The 18,725-nt window shown below is 33.7% G+C and overlaps 1 protein-coding gene across 3 annotated transcripts in view; it reads right to left on the bottom strand.

Moving 5' to 3' along the window:
• CDK17 (cyclin dependent kinase 17) overlaps window positions 1-18,725 on the bottom strand; it is a 110,522-nt gene that overhangs the window by 11,001 nt on the left and 80,796 nt on the right. For all 3 annotated transcript variants that reach the window (XM_082739257.1, XM_082739259.1, XM_082739258.1), the window contains exons 4-10: window positions 18,550-18,683; window positions 15,252-15,377; window positions 5,825-5,881; window positions 4,632-4,746; window positions 3,797-3,891; window positions 3,478-3,540; window positions 2,350-2,473 (exon numbers count right to left, since the gene is read on the bottom strand). In XM_082739257.1, coding sequence (XP_082595383.1) covers window positions 2,350-2,473; window positions 3,478-3,540; window positions 3,797-3,891; window positions 4,632-4,746; window positions 5,825-5,881; window positions 15,252-15,377; window positions 18,550-18,683 — 714 coding nt within the window. The remainder of the gene's footprint in view (window positions 1-2,349; window positions 2,474-3,477; window positions 3,541-3,796; window positions 3,892-4,631; window positions 4,747-5,824; window positions 5,882-15,251; window positions 15,378-18,549; window positions 18,684-18,725) is intronic.

The following is an 18,725-nucleotide window of genomic DNA, read 5'->3' as shown; positions in this document are numbered from 1 at the left end:
CTCCATTACTTGCGGTCAAGTATATTTACTATGTAACCAATAAAAAATAAATAACTAAAAGCAGAGTTGAAACTGATTGTACTATCTCATGGAATAATCAGAATTTCTCGGTGGCTTGTAAAAGTTAAGATTTGCTTGGCTTGCTTTGTTAGAAGCAAAATTTAAAGCACTCAGAGCATTCCCTCCAAAAAGTAAAATTTTGCATTTCTAATAGGCAAACAGGGTTTCTCTATCACTGCTATTCATTTTAGGATTAAGGAATAAGGAGCAGTAGTAAATGCAGCTCAGCAAACAAAACAAAACCAAGCCAAAAATAAAAACACAGAACGAAATAAAGAAAATAAAAACTACAAGGAAAATAACAACATCAACTGTGCTCAAAAGACTATATAATATACATCAACATATGCAAATATGCTACTTTATAGCATACTTTCAAACAAACAGTAAAGTTAAATGAGTAAAAGTTAGGAATTTCCTGAACAAATTCACCACCTAGTGAATTTTTAATGTTATTAACCAAGCAATACTTGAAACACTTATATTTTTAAATGTAATACAATATTCCATAAGTAAAACTACTATTACCACTTACGAAAAAAGATTAGGTGCTAATTGTGAAAACTGCACAGGCTTTTTAAGACCATGTTCTATTACAGTACTGTAACTCTCAAAATGTAGAATATTTAAAAAAAAAAACCCTAAAAACAAAAATTACTATAGTTTCTTCAATATAAAAAAATTTACTTCCTAGAAGCAAAAAGAACATGTAATCTCATTAAAATCGGGTTACCTAAAAAGACAGATAAACAGCATTAATTAGTTAATAAGCACACAAATACAAAGTCTTGGTGGCAAGCATATTAAAGAAACAACCTTTCAGTAGTGGCATTTATACTGTTTAGTCTCGGGACCCCTTTTATTAAGATTTAAAATTATTGAGGACCCAAACAGCTTTCATTTAAAATCACCAATTATATATTGACATGAATTTTTATGAAAAAGATTTTCTCTAAAGGAAAATAAAAATTAGTACAAATGGTCTTATTCATATTTTTGCAGTCTATTTTAAAAGAAGACTTATATTCTCACAACTGCTTTTGCATTCAATCTGTTGTGATAATGCTGCCTTGACTGAATTATACGAAGAGAAGCAGATCTCACACAGATCACACAGGCATGAAGCTAGAAAGAGGAAGAGAATTTAAACAGCCTTTTCTGAAAACTGCATATTCTCTGAAACTACACCAGTTTTAATTTCTTAAAGATTATGTGGCAACTGAAATTATATTAGTAAACTTCTCATACTGTTTCATTCAAATTCATTGGTCTATCTTGCACTTTAAGTGAATCTTTTACCCAAGCATGATTCTATAATATCATGTAAGTACTAGTCATTTGGGAAATATTGATTCCCTATGTTATACAGATATTCCAAATGCTTACAGATTTCTAAACATAACAAAAAGACCGTATTTGTTAGTATCACCACTGATCTCACTAGTAAACTCTTCAAGTAAGGGGAAAATACTGAGCTCAAAGGGGCAGATTCAAATTTCCAAAACCTGATTTTTGCTTGAAAACTCAAACCTTCCTATTGGCAAGAAATACTTTCAGTTGTTTTCCTTGAAGTGACAGGCTCACTTCATTTCCAAGAAAACATGTACCAAATATACCTAAGTCTGAGACCCCAGTTTGTCCATCAGTCATTTTTGTCAAGTCTTAAAAAAAAAAAGTTAGTTCAGTTTGCACTCACACAAGCACTATTCCTTGAGAGAACCATAGTATTACCATGTGTAGTAGATGGGTTTTACGTATACTTCTCATTTCATCACATAAAATACTAAAAAGACATGTACTTAAAGATGGAAATTTAATAAACTTAATGAGTTTTACTGCTTCATCAAATACCATTTTATATGTAACTGACACTTTTTTCCTCCAAGTGTATACAGTGGTGAAGAACACAATGACTACTAAGTACAATTTGGTGCTTAATTTATACTAACGTTACCTACCAATAGCTTTACCCCTTACTGCTTTTGGACCATCACTGCAAATATTAACACAGTGAAAAAGTCAAGTAAACATTTAGTATAATTTTGGTAATATGCACCTTTGGAGATGCCCTGAAAGGGTGTCAGGATGCTTAGGGGTCTAAAGACCATACTTGGGAATTAGTGCCTTCTGGCATCATGAACATAACTCACCCACCAAAGTTTTATCAAGCATCTTACTCAGTGGCCTACAGAATTTCCAAACCACATAAAAGAAATCACACAGTGTCAACAGTTGTTCTTATAAATGTAACCACTTGGAACGATTTATAAATATCTCACACATCCATACCAAAATCTGCTAGCTTTAATTCTCCTTTTTCATTAATGAGTAGATTCTGTGGTTTCAAATCTCGGTGTAATACCTTTCTTCTGTGGCAATATGCCAAACCACGTAGAATTTGGTATAAAAACAGCTACAGAAACAAATGAATAGAAATCAGTCTTACAAGTAATAAGATATACTTTAGTAAGCATGTTATGGTAAACAAAAAGCAACTGGCCTAGAAGAGTCAAAGAAAAAAACCTGCATCCTTAAGTACAAAGCCTTTCCTTATATAGCTGTTCTCCAAATTTTACAATTTATTATTCTATTTGAAGCATCTATCTATTTTTCTAGTCTGACAATTTCTACAAAAATAAACACTGAAAATAAAATGAAATGAAACTTTGTATAGTAATAGTCCATTTGTTATAGAAAATGATTTAAAATAAATATATCCTCATAAGTTTATAGCCTACTAAGGCTTACAATTTATGATATTCTGGCAAAACAACTAACCAACATCTCCCCCCCACCCCCCACCCCCCACCCCCCACCAAAAAAAACCTGATCTGGGACAGTGTTGTTAAAATAAGGCATTGGAACTGGTGGTTTTATAAAGATTCTGAGGTGTCAAAGAGAATGGTGCTGCATAGCTCTGGCAAATTACGTGCTATAAAAATAACCTAAACCAGCTTCTATCACCCACCCTCTGGGTACTTTACTTTCTGCACCTCCTACACAGCCTTCAAAATCTGCTATGATTCAGAAAAGGGAATTAGCACTGTAGAGCTCTGAATGACTCTCTGAAAAAAGCAATTCTAATAAAGCTAATGGTAGACTTTTTTTTTGGTAGAAAAAGGGATGTGGAACACAGAAGGTCTTCGATTCTATGGAGTTGACAACAAAGAGCTTCAAGTACAGAGGATTCAAGAATGTATCTCCAGTTTACTTGTAGGTGAAAAATAGAGCATTAGGACATTAACAAGCCAGGGCAGGAAGCTGAACAACAGGCCTGAAGAAATTCTAAGCAGCAGTTTCCACACACTACATATTTGCATGTTTTGAAAACTCTAAAATTACTATTTCTATATATTCCTGTTACTTTCTATGTTTGAAAAATATAAGGGCTATTTAAAATGACACACTAAAACATACCTTTACATTGTGCATACTCATGATGTTTCCACAGTCGTCCATGTACTGTTTTAGGTCTTTATCCTGAAAAAATACAGTACTTTACTATGTGATACGTACTTCTCAGAAGGCATGGCTGATTTACTCAATACTATTTAATTTTTAAAAGTGTTTTTTCCTTTGAGTAAAGATATTAAATGTGCAACACATAATTCAATTATGTGCAACACAAAATTAATTAAGTATCAATAATTCAACAGCTATGCCCTGGAGCTGTTAACTCAATTTCCTATGTCTTATTATTGTAAAAGTACATACTGAATTTTCGTTAAATGCTTACCAGATACTCAAAGACCAGAGTCAAAGATTTATCTGTATGAACAATGTCATGTAAGGTTACTATATTTGCATGTTTTAGATCCTTTAATAGTGAAACTGCAAAAAAAAAAAAAAAGTCAATTACTCAGTCTGTGGTAGCCATACTATAAAAATCTGAAGTTTAACATATGAACGGAGTTTAAGATTCTCTTAAGTGTAAAATAAAACTTCACCAATGCAATCTATAGTATAAATTATACTATCTATAGTATAGTATAAATTTTAACAGAATCATTTTTTATCTTTCATTTTATGGCTTTGGGTTTATTTTAATACTTCAAACTGTTCCCAATGTTAGAATAATATTCTCCATAATATCTTCTGTTTTTTCCTCAAATATTAACTTATTGAGACATATAAGATTAATTTAGATGTAGGTTAGGATACCATTTTTTCCCTCCAAACTGCGTATGAGTTGCTTCAAGCCATTTTCTAGATAATCTAGCTTAAAAAAAAAAAATGGTATCCTGGTATTTACTTTCTGTGTTTATTAATTTATAGTTTCCTTACCCCATTGATAATACATAATATTTCCCAATGTCAAATACTTATCCAGGACAGTAATTTTTAATGACTTCATAGTATCTCACTGTATGATAATAAAAAATACTGTTAAATATTTTGACTTTAAATATTAGCTTTTTAAATGTGTAAATATATCTCCCAGTTATCTATGTCTGAGCTCTTTCTACTTACAAAAACAAACAAACAAACAAAACTCTTGATATGCAGCTTTGGTTTTAAAACATTCTATATAAATTCTTTTATTCATTTTGCTCACAAAGATCAAATTTTACCTTCTCTTATAGCCGTGCAGGGTGCACCTTCTTCATGTTCCAACCGGATCTCTTTTAATGCCACCAAATTCTCTGTCAATTTACTTCTTCCTTTATATACTGTCGCATATGTACCCTGTAAAATATATTTTTGAAAGACACATCAAAATATCCTGAGTCCATCTATAGCACCTATACAATAAAGAGCCCTAACTAAATTCCTAATTTGTAATCATAGGTTAAAGTTCATTTTGCAAGGAAAACTCTACAATGTCTTGTCTTGGTTTTCTTATAGCTAAGAGGACTTTCAGTACCATATGCAGAGCTTTCATATTCTTAGAACCTTATGGAGTGTCTCAAGGTATGAAAATCTAAAGAGAATATCTGATTAGTAACTGGATCAGTAGCTTTAGAATCAAAGATACTTTACCTGCAGTGGTATGTGGACTTTGAGGCAACTAATTGAGCATATTAACTGAAAACTGAAAATGTAACTGCCATGTTAAATTAGAAAAATTTAATCAGATCTCAGAATTCTCAGAATTTGCATACATTCACTCTCCTTTCTCTCCTTTAAAGAACAAGTATATTCAAATATATTCTACATGAGATTTTTTCTATCATTGCCAAGATAGCCCACAAATTCTCTTAAGCTTCCCTATTAGCTAATTCCATTATCTTCTGCCTGGCCCTTTCTCACCCTGGGGGGAAGACCACTTCGAAATTAGTCAGGACTAGTATCAAGTTCAAGAAAACCAAGGTCTTCTTAGCCAAAAATTTCCTTAACTTTCAGTAAGATGTGTCTTCATCTTTAGAAATAAAATTTTGACTTCTCACAGGTTTGAACTCATTTAATTTTCCATATGACAGCACAGACGGCAGACTACCAGGAGGCTAACAGATAGATGCCTATTTTGTTACCAAGAAAGCTTTTATTGCTTCAATAAAAGATTACAAACTAAAAAGACAAAAAAAACCTCATTTCCTTTCAAATTGATGCCATAATTTCAAGAATTGAAGGTTTTCTTCCTTCTAACATTCTGTGGCCTTTTCTGTACAAGATATAATCTTTTAGACAACAGTGCTTATATCTGCCCCCCCCGCCCCCGCCCCCCCGGTTGTAAAAGTCTGTGGACTGACTGTGGACTTCGGATAATGAACAAGAAAAAAAAAAAAAAAGGTGTTTTATATTATTGAAATAAATATTTGCTTACCTCTCCAAGCTTTTCCAATTTGATATAGGTTTCCATTTTTCCAAACCCAATTTCTGACTGAAAACAAACAATTATAAATTTAATATTCTTAAAATTTCAATCTGTCCCTTCCTCGATTTTTTTTAAATATCATCCTTTTTCTTTTTAAAAGAGTGTGCTTTATTTTTATTATTCTCCACACCAAACATGGGGCTTGAACTCATGACTCCCAAGATCAAGAGTCACATGACCTACCAACTGAGCCAACCAGGCACTCCTCTTCTTCAACTTCTGAAACTTTCCTGATCTAAAGAGTGTCTTGAAATAGAAAAATCTGATTATAATTAAATTGTTAACATCTGTCAAGTTTTAAAATACATCCAATGTTGAACATTCAAAGGTTCTAAAATATCAAAGTTCCCAATTTAAAAAAAATCATCTTTTTATATAGATTGGTTAACATTCTGCTAAGAAAAAAATGTTTTCATTTAAGGCCCTGAGATTTAAGATACCACCGGCATTTTAAGATACTAAAGAACTTTATAAAAGACAACTACATGATTTCCTTTTTAGCAAAACTGCAAAGTAAGTAATTTTCCTACATATTTTCCTTCACTAATCCTCGACTTCCCTAGGAAAGCCTGCAAACAGCAAAATACTACTTGTTTCAGGTTTTCTAACCAAAATGCAATGAAAAAGACAAGTGCAAGTCACACTCCATTATGGATCAGGAAACTAACGCAGAAGTAGTTAAATCTAAATCTGACACCCCTACTCTTTCTCAAAAAGTCCTTAAATATAAGTTTGTAAAACCACTGCTTTTAAACCTTGAGCTTGTTTGCCTCATTTCTGTATGGAGTCAATAAACGAAGTAGATGGAATACACCCAAATATGTAATGGAAACTTAGCATTTAAAAACTAAAAACAAAAAGCCTCAACAAAAAAATTTAAGGAAAAAGAAAAAAATACAGAGACAAAAACTTAGGGATTGAGAAAGCAGCAACAGATAAATTAAGAATTTTCTTAAAATTGCTTTCTCTTACTCCTTTGTAGGTCCTAGAAAAGGCAATAGTCTAAAGATTCACTTCTCATTGAGAATGGTGTCACGCCCTTTAAAAAAATAGCCAGTGAAAGGAAACAATGTTTTTTTATACACAATCTCGGCTCTCAAAGTTGTATAAATAACACTGGGTCCTTAAATACTATGTTTTAGTCCAATTCTAAAGGTTCAAATATGCAATTTTTCCACAGGTGTTGAATAAAAAAAAAACAGTACTTGACAATTTGACTTAACATCACTTACCATGTTGGTAGGGTAAATTGCCCAAAGTTGAAAGGCCAAAAATAGCACAGGTCCCCCAAATAAGCTGTTATCTTTATAAATTAAATTTTATTGTTTTTAGTAAAGCATAACTGACGCATCTTTAATCCTTTTGTTACAATGATTTATATCATGTTAAAAACCATGAGGAAAACTGTATGTCTAACAGTACTTAATTCAATTTTGCTAAACTAATAAAAACTTCAGTCACAGGTGGTATTAATGGATGACTGCAAAACTTTTTGCTCTCTCTAAAATTCTTCTCACTATGTGGTATTTTTAAGCAATTTTATTAAAAAAAAATGATATTCTGGAACTGTCACACACCATCCACCCATGTACACTGTCTTATATGTGACTGAGAGATACTAAGTCCTTGCTTTCTATTATCAGTAACTGCAGAATAATAAAAACTACAATAGGTAACACTTTCCAAATACAAATGGAGTTTTTTAACTTTAATAGGGAAAATGTGGCAAATAGCCCACTATCTGGTACATGAGAGCCTGATCCTGAATAGTCTTTTAGTGTTTTATCTATTGCCTATTGAGCTAGGATCACAAATAACTACTTTGAAAAAAAGCTAATTGCTAGGGTCACATAAACTATGGTAAAATGTGTTTATTTTCTTAGACCTATCTCTAGAATTCATGAAACTCACAAATATGGGACTACTGCACTTCTGCCATGAATTTTAAGTTTTGTGTCCTATCTTACATGAAGGGGAAAAAACTGTATTAGTAATAAATGGAAACTAGTATAAACAAAACAAAGAATGACCCTGAGAAAAATAAAAATATCTTACAATAATTAGAACCACAAAGAAAAATATGACTGCAAACTAGAACTTTTTATTAACAGGAGTGGGGAAATTTTCTTGTTCACTCTTTTATCTTAGGTAAATAAATACTAGCACTCCTTTAAAACATTAAATACACTTTGGTCTAGTGGCTATGACAAAAATGCTGATATTTGCTTTAAGGAGTATGTAAATGAACTACAGATTCACTGTAAAGATAAAAATGTTATAGAGATTACTGTATCATATGAAGCATATAAGGAATAAACTAAGGGATAATCAAATATTGACATAACAAAGTCATTCTTCAGAGAATGACATTTAGTGAGATCATTAAAATATTCTGAAAGTCTGCTTTTTAAAAAGGTAAATACTTTCTATAATTATAAAGTTGATTTTAAATTTGAATAATCAATCTATAAGATAAAGAGCATTATTGAATTTCATCATGCAGGCAGGCAGGGAATTCAGACAAAAGGTACAGTTACACTAGTGAATTATCTGCCAGAATAAAGTGTAACCACCTCATTTAATAATTTCCAGCCTCAAGGTTTTAATAATTACATGTCAATATTACTTACTGAATCTTTAAATGGAATTTTTAGAAAATTTTGCTTGCATTTTTATCTGCTGAACATGACAAGATTAACAATAGATATAATGACTAGCTTGTTGACATGCTCTCCTACAGAAATTATTCAGAGGACAGAGGACAAAGCTCATTTATTCAACATTTACCAAGTACAATGTTAGGTACTGGGGATACAGTGAAGACGACAGAAATGATTCCAGTTTTCCTGACTTCACAATCGAGACTGAGTTCCATCATTAGGTTACTTTATGATAGTTTAAAAGTTTTATAAAAACAGAAATAGCTAAAGGAATCAAACAGCAAGTTTTATATTTTATTTTTTAAAGATTTATTTGTTTTAGAGAAAAAGAGACAGAGAGAGTGCCACCACAAGCTGGGGTAGGGGCAAAGTGAGAGGGAGAGAATCTCAAACAGACTCCCCGCTGAGCACAGAGCCAGCTTGGAGCTCAATCCCAAACTCTGAGATCATGACATGAGATGAAATTAAGAGTTAGATGCTTAACTAACTGAGCAATCCAGGAGCCCCAACTTTATATATACTAGTAAAATATAAAAATCTCCTTAATTCTACTTTCCAAACAAATGAAGATAATTTTTTGTTATTTCATTGCTCCAAGAGAATAGCTGGCTTTTTTGGCAGCCCAAATCAAATTTCTGTTCAGGTGATTCTTACAGCATAAGCACATGAAAATTTTTAAAAATCCCAAATAAATTATAATTTATATAGCCTTTTTATAATTAAATATAACCTGTAAGTAGTACTGAGCATTATGGGAGATTTCCAGATTACTCTGGCTCTGCCAACATAATGACCATATCATAGCTGTAAATATTTTTTTTTCAAGTTTTTATTTAAATTCTGGTTAGTTAACATATAGTGTAATACTGGTTTTAGGAGAATTTAGTGATTCATCACTTACATGTAACACCCAGTGCTCATGACAAAAGTGCCTTCCTTAAGAGGTATTAACATGCTAGCAATGTAGTCTGAGCTTAAAAACAAATGAAGTATGTGCAAAAGTTCTCTGGATGCCATCCTAAAAGTGAATGCATATGTAAGAAACACAGGGGACAAAGGAAGATTTTTTTCAAACATCCATTTCTCTCTTTGTGAGAATTATGGAACTACTGTTACTGATAGAAATGTCCGAGGCAGAAAAGAGATTGAGAACCTTTATTCTACTTGCTAATTTTGTCTTCCAAAAATTAATGTTACCACCAGTATGGTACTATCTTAATTCTGTTCATAATATACCAAAGGTACATTAAATTGTGAGTGGACTTTGAGTCTCACTTCCACGCTCCATGATATATTTACTATTTCAAAGAGACATCAGAACTTGATACACTACTTTTTCACCTACTCTTACAAATAAGAAAGGACTACATATGATATATATTGCTCAAGCCATAAGAGGAATCCAAATCATTGTTAGGAAGAGCAGATTCTGTGAATGTGTAAAACCTATAATTTAAATATAATGAGGCATATTTCATATGTAGACTTTCAATGTACTAGAGCTGCACTTAATAGTTTCACAAAAATTCCACTGAGCATGCCATCATTCTAAGTGAATCAATGCTCTAATGAATCTTGTCTACTGGCACGTGGGCTTTCCACTCACTAATCTAATGTGTCTAAATACGTTAAGAGTTAGAACAGCTCACTTCTAATCAACCATAAATGAATATTAAACAGCACTTCACCAATCCAATACACACATAAAAAAAAACTAAACGTAATGTGGGACATGTCCTAGATGGGATCCTGGGACATAAAAAGGACATTAGTGGAAAACTAGGGAAATAATAAAGTGCGGAATAGCAGTAATATAGAAAATGCTGATTTCCTTAGTGGCAACACACTAAACTAAAATGTTAGTAACAGTAGAACCTGGGTATATGTATGGGAGCTCTTTATATTATCTTTTCAATTCTTCTATAAATCTAACACTCTTCTAAAATGGAAAGTGTATTTAAATAAAAATAGGGAGAATTCAGTCAAGAGAGGGAAACTGAATATATTTGAGTATACAAGGATGACAAAAATATTCTAATCATCCTGAGAAGGGATAGGAAGAAAGACAATTCCTCAAAATTAAAGGGAGGAAAGAGGGTGCCCAGGTGGCTCAGCAGGTTAAGTGTCTGCCTTTGGCTCAGGTCACAATTCTGGCATCCTAGGATCTAGTCCCGCATCCGGCTCCCTGCCCTGTGGGTAACCTGTTTCTCCCTATGACGCGCTCTCTCTCATGAATAAATAAATAAAATCTTTTAAAAAAAGGAAAGACCAGAATGTGTACAAGTAGAGACAGATTTGCATGTTTGTTATTTAAAAAAATTAGGGTGGTTTCTGGTTAATGGCTTCTCTCCTCTTTATCATATAGGGCATCTGTCGTGTCGTGGAGGCCGAGGGCGAGGAGGACCTATGGGCTGTGGAGGCTACGGAGGTGGTGGCAGTGGTGGCGGTGGCTGGGGAGGATTCCCTAGTGGAGGTGGTGGTGGCGGCGGCCAGCAGCGAGCTGGTGACTGGAAGTGTCCAAATCCTATGTGTGAGAACATGAACTTCTGGAGGAATGAATGCAACCAGTGTAAGGCCCCTAAACCAGATGGCCCAGGAGGGGGACCAGGAGGCTCTCATATGGGGGGTAACTATGGAGATGATCGTCGCGGTGGAAGAGGAGGCTATGATCGGGGCGGCTACCGAGGCCGAGGCGGGGACCGTGGGGGCTTCCGAGAGAGGGGAAGGATTAACCAGAGAAAGACAACATACGATAACCAAGAAATACTGAAGGTTCATTTTAGGCTGCTGCTACTGCTGCTGATGATCATACACTTATAGAAGAATCAATTAGCTCTACTATAGGTCTCTCTTAATCAGAAATTGTGATTTGTTTCTTAATTGCTACTCAAAGGATTTATATTATTTTTACTACTCTATTCATTTAACATTGCTATTAAATACACAAAAATATAAAGTTTTATACGTTTAGAAAGACAAGGTTAAAATTTTATATTTTATCTTGAAAAAATATATATATATATATTTAGATAAAGAGTGTATTATCCAGGGATGCATGGGTAGCTCAGTCAGTAAGGCATCTGACTCTTAATTTTGGCTGAGGTCAGGGCGTCTGGGTAGCTCAGTGGGTTAAGGCCTCTGCCTTTGGCTCGCATCATGATCCCAGGGTCCGGGATCAAGCCCCACATTGGGTTCTCTGCTCAGTGGGGAGCCTGCTTCCCTCCTCTCTCTCTCTGCCTGCCTCTCTGCCTACTTGTGCTCTCTGTCAAATAAATAAAAAATCTTTAAAAAAATTTTTTTTTTCTTTTGGCTGAGGTCATGATCTCAGAGTTGGGGCATCATGCCCTGCACTGGGCTCCGTGCTCAGCACAGAGTTTGCTTGAGGTCCTCTCCCTCTCCCTCTACTCCCCCCCTCCCACTTATACACACTCCCTAAAACAAATAAATTTTGCAATAAAAGGAATGTATTATCCATGGAAACATGCTCTAACCCCGGTTGAAGAATGTATTTCTTTTCCCATTGCCTTTCCATCCATTCCCTAACCCTTCCCCCCTTCATACAAAAACCTAGCGAAGAATAATTTCCTAATATACTTCAAAAGAAACCACATGGTTTAGTTCAGCAAGGTAGATAAATAATGAAAAGGGTGCATTAGTAGAAACCAAAACACAACTGGCATAATTAATCTGAAATCTATAAACCACTTTGGATCAAAAACCAAGGAGGATGAGTAGGAATACTCAACCACAATAAAAACTCCATCACTTAACATTCATTAGAGGGCACTGTTTTCCTTAATTTCATGGAGACTGGAAAAGATAGCTCATAAAGGACAGCTTTAAGAATTATGTGGTAATTAAATCATACCTTTAGTCCCAATGTGAACATTCAATAACTCCAAAATTTATCCTAAGTACTAATCTTTAATAAAAATTGATAGCCAAAGAACACTTTCAAATGGGTACTCAAATGGCAAAGCTACTTTAAAAAAAATGTCTCAGGCAGTGATACAAAACTACGGTGATCATAAACCTACATACCAAAATCCAGTTAGCACTATACTTTTATTTTATTATACAATGATGAATGTCAAATAACAATGTGCTCATGTGACACACAGTATAAGGTAATTTTATTCTTTAGAATATGTAACCAAACACAAGTTTTTGGTGGATAAAAACATTCCATGATATAATAAAAACTGCTAGCAATCCAGGAATCCTCACCAATGGCTCCTCCTTCAAACACAAAGTTCAGCTGACTACCAGAGGTCCTGCCTATTTCCACATGACTGCCACATAATCCCAAATTTTGAGTAAATTCCTAGTCTATCTCCCTGCCTCTTTCTGCCCTTCTACTTCATTTACACTTTTCCTGAAGCCACTGTTAGGAAACAAAAATGTGATTACGTCAGCCCTTGTTTAAATCAATACCTCTGAGGTCCATTACATAGGATGAATAAAGTTCAGACTTCTGCTTGGCCTGATAGCCAAAGCTTTTTACAGTTTGGATTTATCCTATTCTTTCAAGCCCTATTCTTTAATCTTATTCCACATTTACCTTTTACATCAGTTATAATTTCCCCAACATACCTACATTTATATTGTGGGTATTAGTACATCAAATTTCCTCTGCTTAGAACACCCTTCTACTTGTTATCAACTTGACAAGTTCCTACGCATACTTCTAAAGCCAGCTCAAGCACTCTCTCTTCTGTAAGCGTGCAATATGCAAAGTCATTTTACTTGCTTTCTGTTGTTCCACAGCACTTAAATATGCATGCATTCTATAGGACTATAACCATCCAAAAGAGATCCTTACATATACAATCACCTGAATTTATGTCAAAGGTGACACTGCAACAGAGAAAGCGGACCTTTCAATCAGTGATGCTTAATGCAATTGCAAAGGTCAACAGCCATATGCTAGAAGATATCTGTAAGACATACAACTCACAGTTTCTTTATACAGAATGTATAAAGAATTTCCATAGATCAATAAGAAAAAGGCAGAAAAACCAGAAGAAAAGAGATGACAGAGTTCAGAAGTTAAATAACAAAAGATGGTACGTCTAAATGGCCACTAAATATTAAAAAGGTGTTCAGCTGAGGGACGCCTAGGTGGCTCAGTCGGTTAAGCTACTGCCTTCAGCTCAGGTCATGATCCCAGGATCCTGGGATCGAGTCCTGCATTGGGCTCCTTGCTCAGCAGGGAGCCTGCTTCTCTCTCTGCCTCTTCCTGCCACTCTGCGCGCCTGCTTGTGCATTCTGATAAATAAATAAAATCTTTTTAAAAAATAAATAAAAAGGTGTTCAGCTTAGTCATCAGAAAAATGCAAATAAAACCACAATAAGGTAATACTACACACTCATCAGAAAAGCTAAAAAAAAATTTTTTTAAAAGACTATCAGAAATTGGCTAAGGAGAATAAACAGAACTGTCAAATAATGATGTGAGTGTAAACTGGTATGACCACTTTAGAAACTCTTTTGACAGTGTTTAAGAAAGCTGAACATATGTACACAATCTGATCCAACAGTTCCACTCCTAGGTATGTACTCAACAAAAATGCTTACATATGTTAACCAAAATACATTCACAAGAATGATGATAGAATCACTATTTGGTAATAGCCAAAAACTAAAAACAGCCCAAATATTTAAGTGTCCATCAACAGGAAACTGAATAAAGTATAATATACAATGGAATACCATGCAATCGTAAGAACAAATGAACTATATGCAACAAACTAGATGAAACATGAGCATAACCTTCAGCAAGAGGGCAGCCCAAAAAAAGAATACAATCTATTCTTCCATGTATACTGTACAATATAAACGTGAATATACATTTTAATATATTTGTATAAAATGTATTTTAATAATTTATATAGCCAATTAAAGTTCAAAAGTTTAAATATGAATAATCAGAAGTAACAAAAGCATCTTTTAAATAAGAATGTGAATGTATATGAAGATTTTAAAAAGTCTTGAGATATTAAAATATACTATAAGCATTATATAAACAAAACAATGGAAAACATAGGTAAATCTAATCTTTGGCATGAGAAAGCAGGGATGTGGTTACAGATGAGGAAGTGGGAGTAGAAAGTGAACAGAGAGGTGGCAGGAGGGAGTTTCTCAGATTCGGGTAATTTTTTTTTAAGATTTTTTATTTATTTATTTGACAGACAGAGATCACAGGCAGGCAGAGAGAGAGAGGAGGAAGCAGGCTCCCTGCTAAGCAGAGAGCCCGATGCAGGGCTCAATCCCAGGACCCTGGGGTTATCACCTGAGCCGAAGGCAGCGGCTTTACACCACTGAGCCACCCAAGCGCCCCTTAGATTTGGGTAATTTTCTTTTATTGATTTGGGTACTGGTTACAAGGTATGTTAACTTTGCAAAAATACACTGAGCTATACAATTATGGTTTGTGTACTTTTCTGTATTCCTAGTATACATTTATGTATTTAATACTTATTCTTTACTTCTAGCATATATCAATAAAATTTTTCCAAAACCTAAAAGACTATAGCCTAAATTATATTCCAATATAGATCTTTAAACCCTTAATAACTGGAAAGCAATAAAATCCAAAAAGGAATGTATTAAAATTTAGTTATTCAAAAAGTAAACATAAAAATTAATGTAAAATGTTTACACCCAGAAAAATCAAACAGATTTGATAGCATAGATATAGGAGACTGAAAACTTACTAAAGAGGCTCTACGAGACCTTCGGCTCATTGGTTGATCAAACGGTGGGCTGTTTATCTGCAATTTTTCAAGATATCCATCAGGTATTCTGATATCTGCAGGCAGTGATAACCGCTTATTTAAATCCTTTAAGAAAAAAGAAAGGAGAAAGAAGGTATTTGTAGGTAATCACAAACTGTTAAGTTTTATTACAGTTCCAAAGTTATCCATGTTGACTTTATATAATATCTGAATGTAAATGCACTTACTGTAAGCAAAAGTGTACAACATAGTTCTACAGAAATGGTACTCTGCAACCCAGTTATTTCTCAGTCCTTTCACTGGTAAATTTCAGATGGAATTTACTTAGACATTATTATACCATGTAGAAAGATGCAAAAACTACCACAAAATGTGACCAGTTTAATAACAACCAAGCAGATACTGTAAGGTTTTGTACACAACACAGTGAGACAACTGAAATCTTTTATCATTGCTGTATCAATGGAAAGAAGTAAAAAGCAACAAAAATCTCATCTAAACCACCTAACTTTACACCTAAAGAAGCCAGAAAAGAACAATGTCCAAACTTAGTAGAAGGAAATGATAAAGATTAGAGTAGAAATAAATGACATAAGGGCACCTGGGTGGCTCAGTGGGTTAAACCCTCACTGCCTTCGGCTCAGGTCATGATCTCAGGGTCGTGGGACTGAGCCCCGCATCAGGCTCTCTGCTCGGCAGGGAGCCTGCTCCCCACTCTCTCTCTGCCTGCCTGTCTGCCTACTTGTGATCTCTGTCAAATAAATAGATAAAAATCCTTAAAAATAAATAAATAAATGAAATAGAAACTCCAAAAAAACCCAAAAAACAAAAAACAGATCAATGAAACTAAGAACTAGTTTGTTGAAAAGATCAACAAAATTGGGGCACCTCGCTCAGCTGGTTAAGCATCCAACTCTTGATTTTTGGCTAAGGTCAAGAGATGGAGCCTGGGCTTTGTGCTCGGTGGGGAGTCTGCTCCAGATTCTCTCCTCCCTCTGCCCCTCCCTTGTGTGTGTGTACATGCTCTCCCTCTCTCTCTCTCATATAAATCTTTAAAAAAGGAAAGATCAACAAAATTGACAAACCATTACCCAGACTAAAAAAAGTTAAAATAAAAAAGAGAAAGAGGACTCAAAATTATAAAGGAAAAATGAGAAATAACAACTGACTCCACAGAAAAGCTAGGGATTGTAAGAGAATATTATGAAAAATTGTAAGCCAGCAACTGGACAACCTAGAAGAAATGGATAAATTCCTAGAAATATGTAACAGCCTCCTAAAACTGAATCAGGAAGAAACAGAAAATCTGAAAAGACCAATTACCAGCAATAAAATTGAGGCAGTTATCAAAAACTTCCAACAAACAAAAACCCAGGACCAGACAGTTTCAGATTCGTCCCACCAAAAATTTAAATAAGTTAATACCTATTCTCAACCTATTCCCAAAAAAGAGGAAAGCAAGCTTCCAAATTCATTCTATGGGGCCAGCATTACCCTGATACCAAAATCAGATAAAGACAACACACACAAACACACACACACACCCCCAAATAACTGCACACCAGTATCTCTAACACAGACATAAAAATCCTCCACAAAACATTAGCCAACCAGATCCAACAATACATGAAAAAAAATCAGGGGTTCCTGGCTAGCTCAGTTGGTAGGGCACTAAACTCCTGATCTGAGGGTCATGAGTTCAAGCCCCATGTTGGGAACAAAGCCTAATTTAAGTATGAATATCAAATTTAAATATATATACACGTCATTAATCAAATTAAGTGGGATTTATTCCAGGGATACAAAGATGGCTCTTAAAAGGCTGGTAGGGGGAGCACATTTCTATTCTATTCTATTTACTTATAAAATGTGAACTTGGGAGAAACTGAAAAGGGAATCTTGCATATATTGTCACACGAAGAAACATAAATCCTATAAAACATAAAGCCCTATTATTTATAATATAACCAAACTATAAAACAAATCTGAGATATATAGGAACTATATAAATGTTTACTGAGAGATATATGACTCAAGTACAGAAATATATACCATATTCCCAAATGGTAAGACTAAATAATGAAAAGATAATTGTTCTCCCATATTAATTTTACATTTTAGATAATCCCAAACAAATCACAATAACATTATTAGAACAAAATATTTAAAATCTATCTAGAAGCATACACAGAAAGTAATATTCAAAACATTCTAAGTAAGAATACATATGTGTATGCAAGATGTCGAGGATGTTAAGAAAGAATTCTTTTCTGCTATAATAATACATGAAAGTAAGAATATCATCAAGAGACTGTCCTTTGGGGCAAAATATAAATACAGCTCAACGGAAGAATGAGAAAGTTCAGATAAAAATCTTAATAATAAAAAAACTTTTAAACCTATGATTAAAATTGTATTTATATAATCTGATAAATGTATTCTATTATGATATAATTTACAGTGATATGAACAGATATCAAGTTGATCTCAAGAGCTGAAAATATTAATTTATCATTTAGAAGGCTGATACTGTTTTTACTGCTCTTTATCTGATTTAGAAGCAATCTTTTATCAATGAAAATGCAATCAACCAATAGGACAGATACCCCAAGCACTGTAATCTCAACTCAAAAGCACCAAAAAAAATTAATAATATTCTTAATTCAAAACAAGCTCAATTGTTTTGGAGAAAATTATTTTAATCTATAATATACACTAAAATAACATTCATAATCAATTTCGATATTAAGGTTATACATGAGGTATTAATTCTTTTATATGAAGACATAACTTGTATGTTCTATAGAAATTAGTAGGTATAATAACCCATAAAAGAAAGGATACCTATATTTATAAATTAAAGCAAAAAGAAAAAAGCTGGTGCTTGTTTTATGTATACATTTGAAAATCTGAAATATTTATAAAATATTAAGTATCCAGATGAACCTCAAAAATAGAATTAAAATCCTATTTTCTGAAAAAAAACAAAAACAAACAAAAAAAACACTTTGCTAAAGTATCATTCTGAATTTCCAGTATTTTTGAAAATTAACATTCCCTTACAGAGACCCTACACGTGTTTTGCAGACTGTTAAATGCAATTAACATATACTTGCCTTGGGATAGTAGATAATTAGAAGAAAGGAAATATTTGCAAGACTATTCTTTACTAATACAGAGAAATAATTTTCTTACACTGTCATGTGCCTTTGTATTTACTATTTGATGTATATGTGTATTCATACACACAAACACACATACACAGGCATAAGGTTACCTCCATTGAGATCCGTCTATGTATACGATTTCTAAGACAAACGCCCGTAGGTGACTGTACTTCATCAGATGATGTTCCAGAAGCTTGGTCACTCTCACCATCTGATCCCATTTTTAGATTTTCATGAACAATATCTGTATCACAAAATGAAACATCATTTATCTTCAAAGAGAGGC

Source organism: Mustela nivalis, assembly GCF_964662115.1.
Source record: "Mustela nivalis genome assembly, chromosome: 7".
Classification (NCBI taxonomy): Eukaryota; Metazoa; Chordata; class Mammalia; order Carnivora; family Mustelidae; genus Mustela; species Mustela nivalis.
The sequence above is the reverse complement of the archived record's forward strand: the minus strand, read 5'-3'. Positions and strand labels throughout refer to the sequence as shown.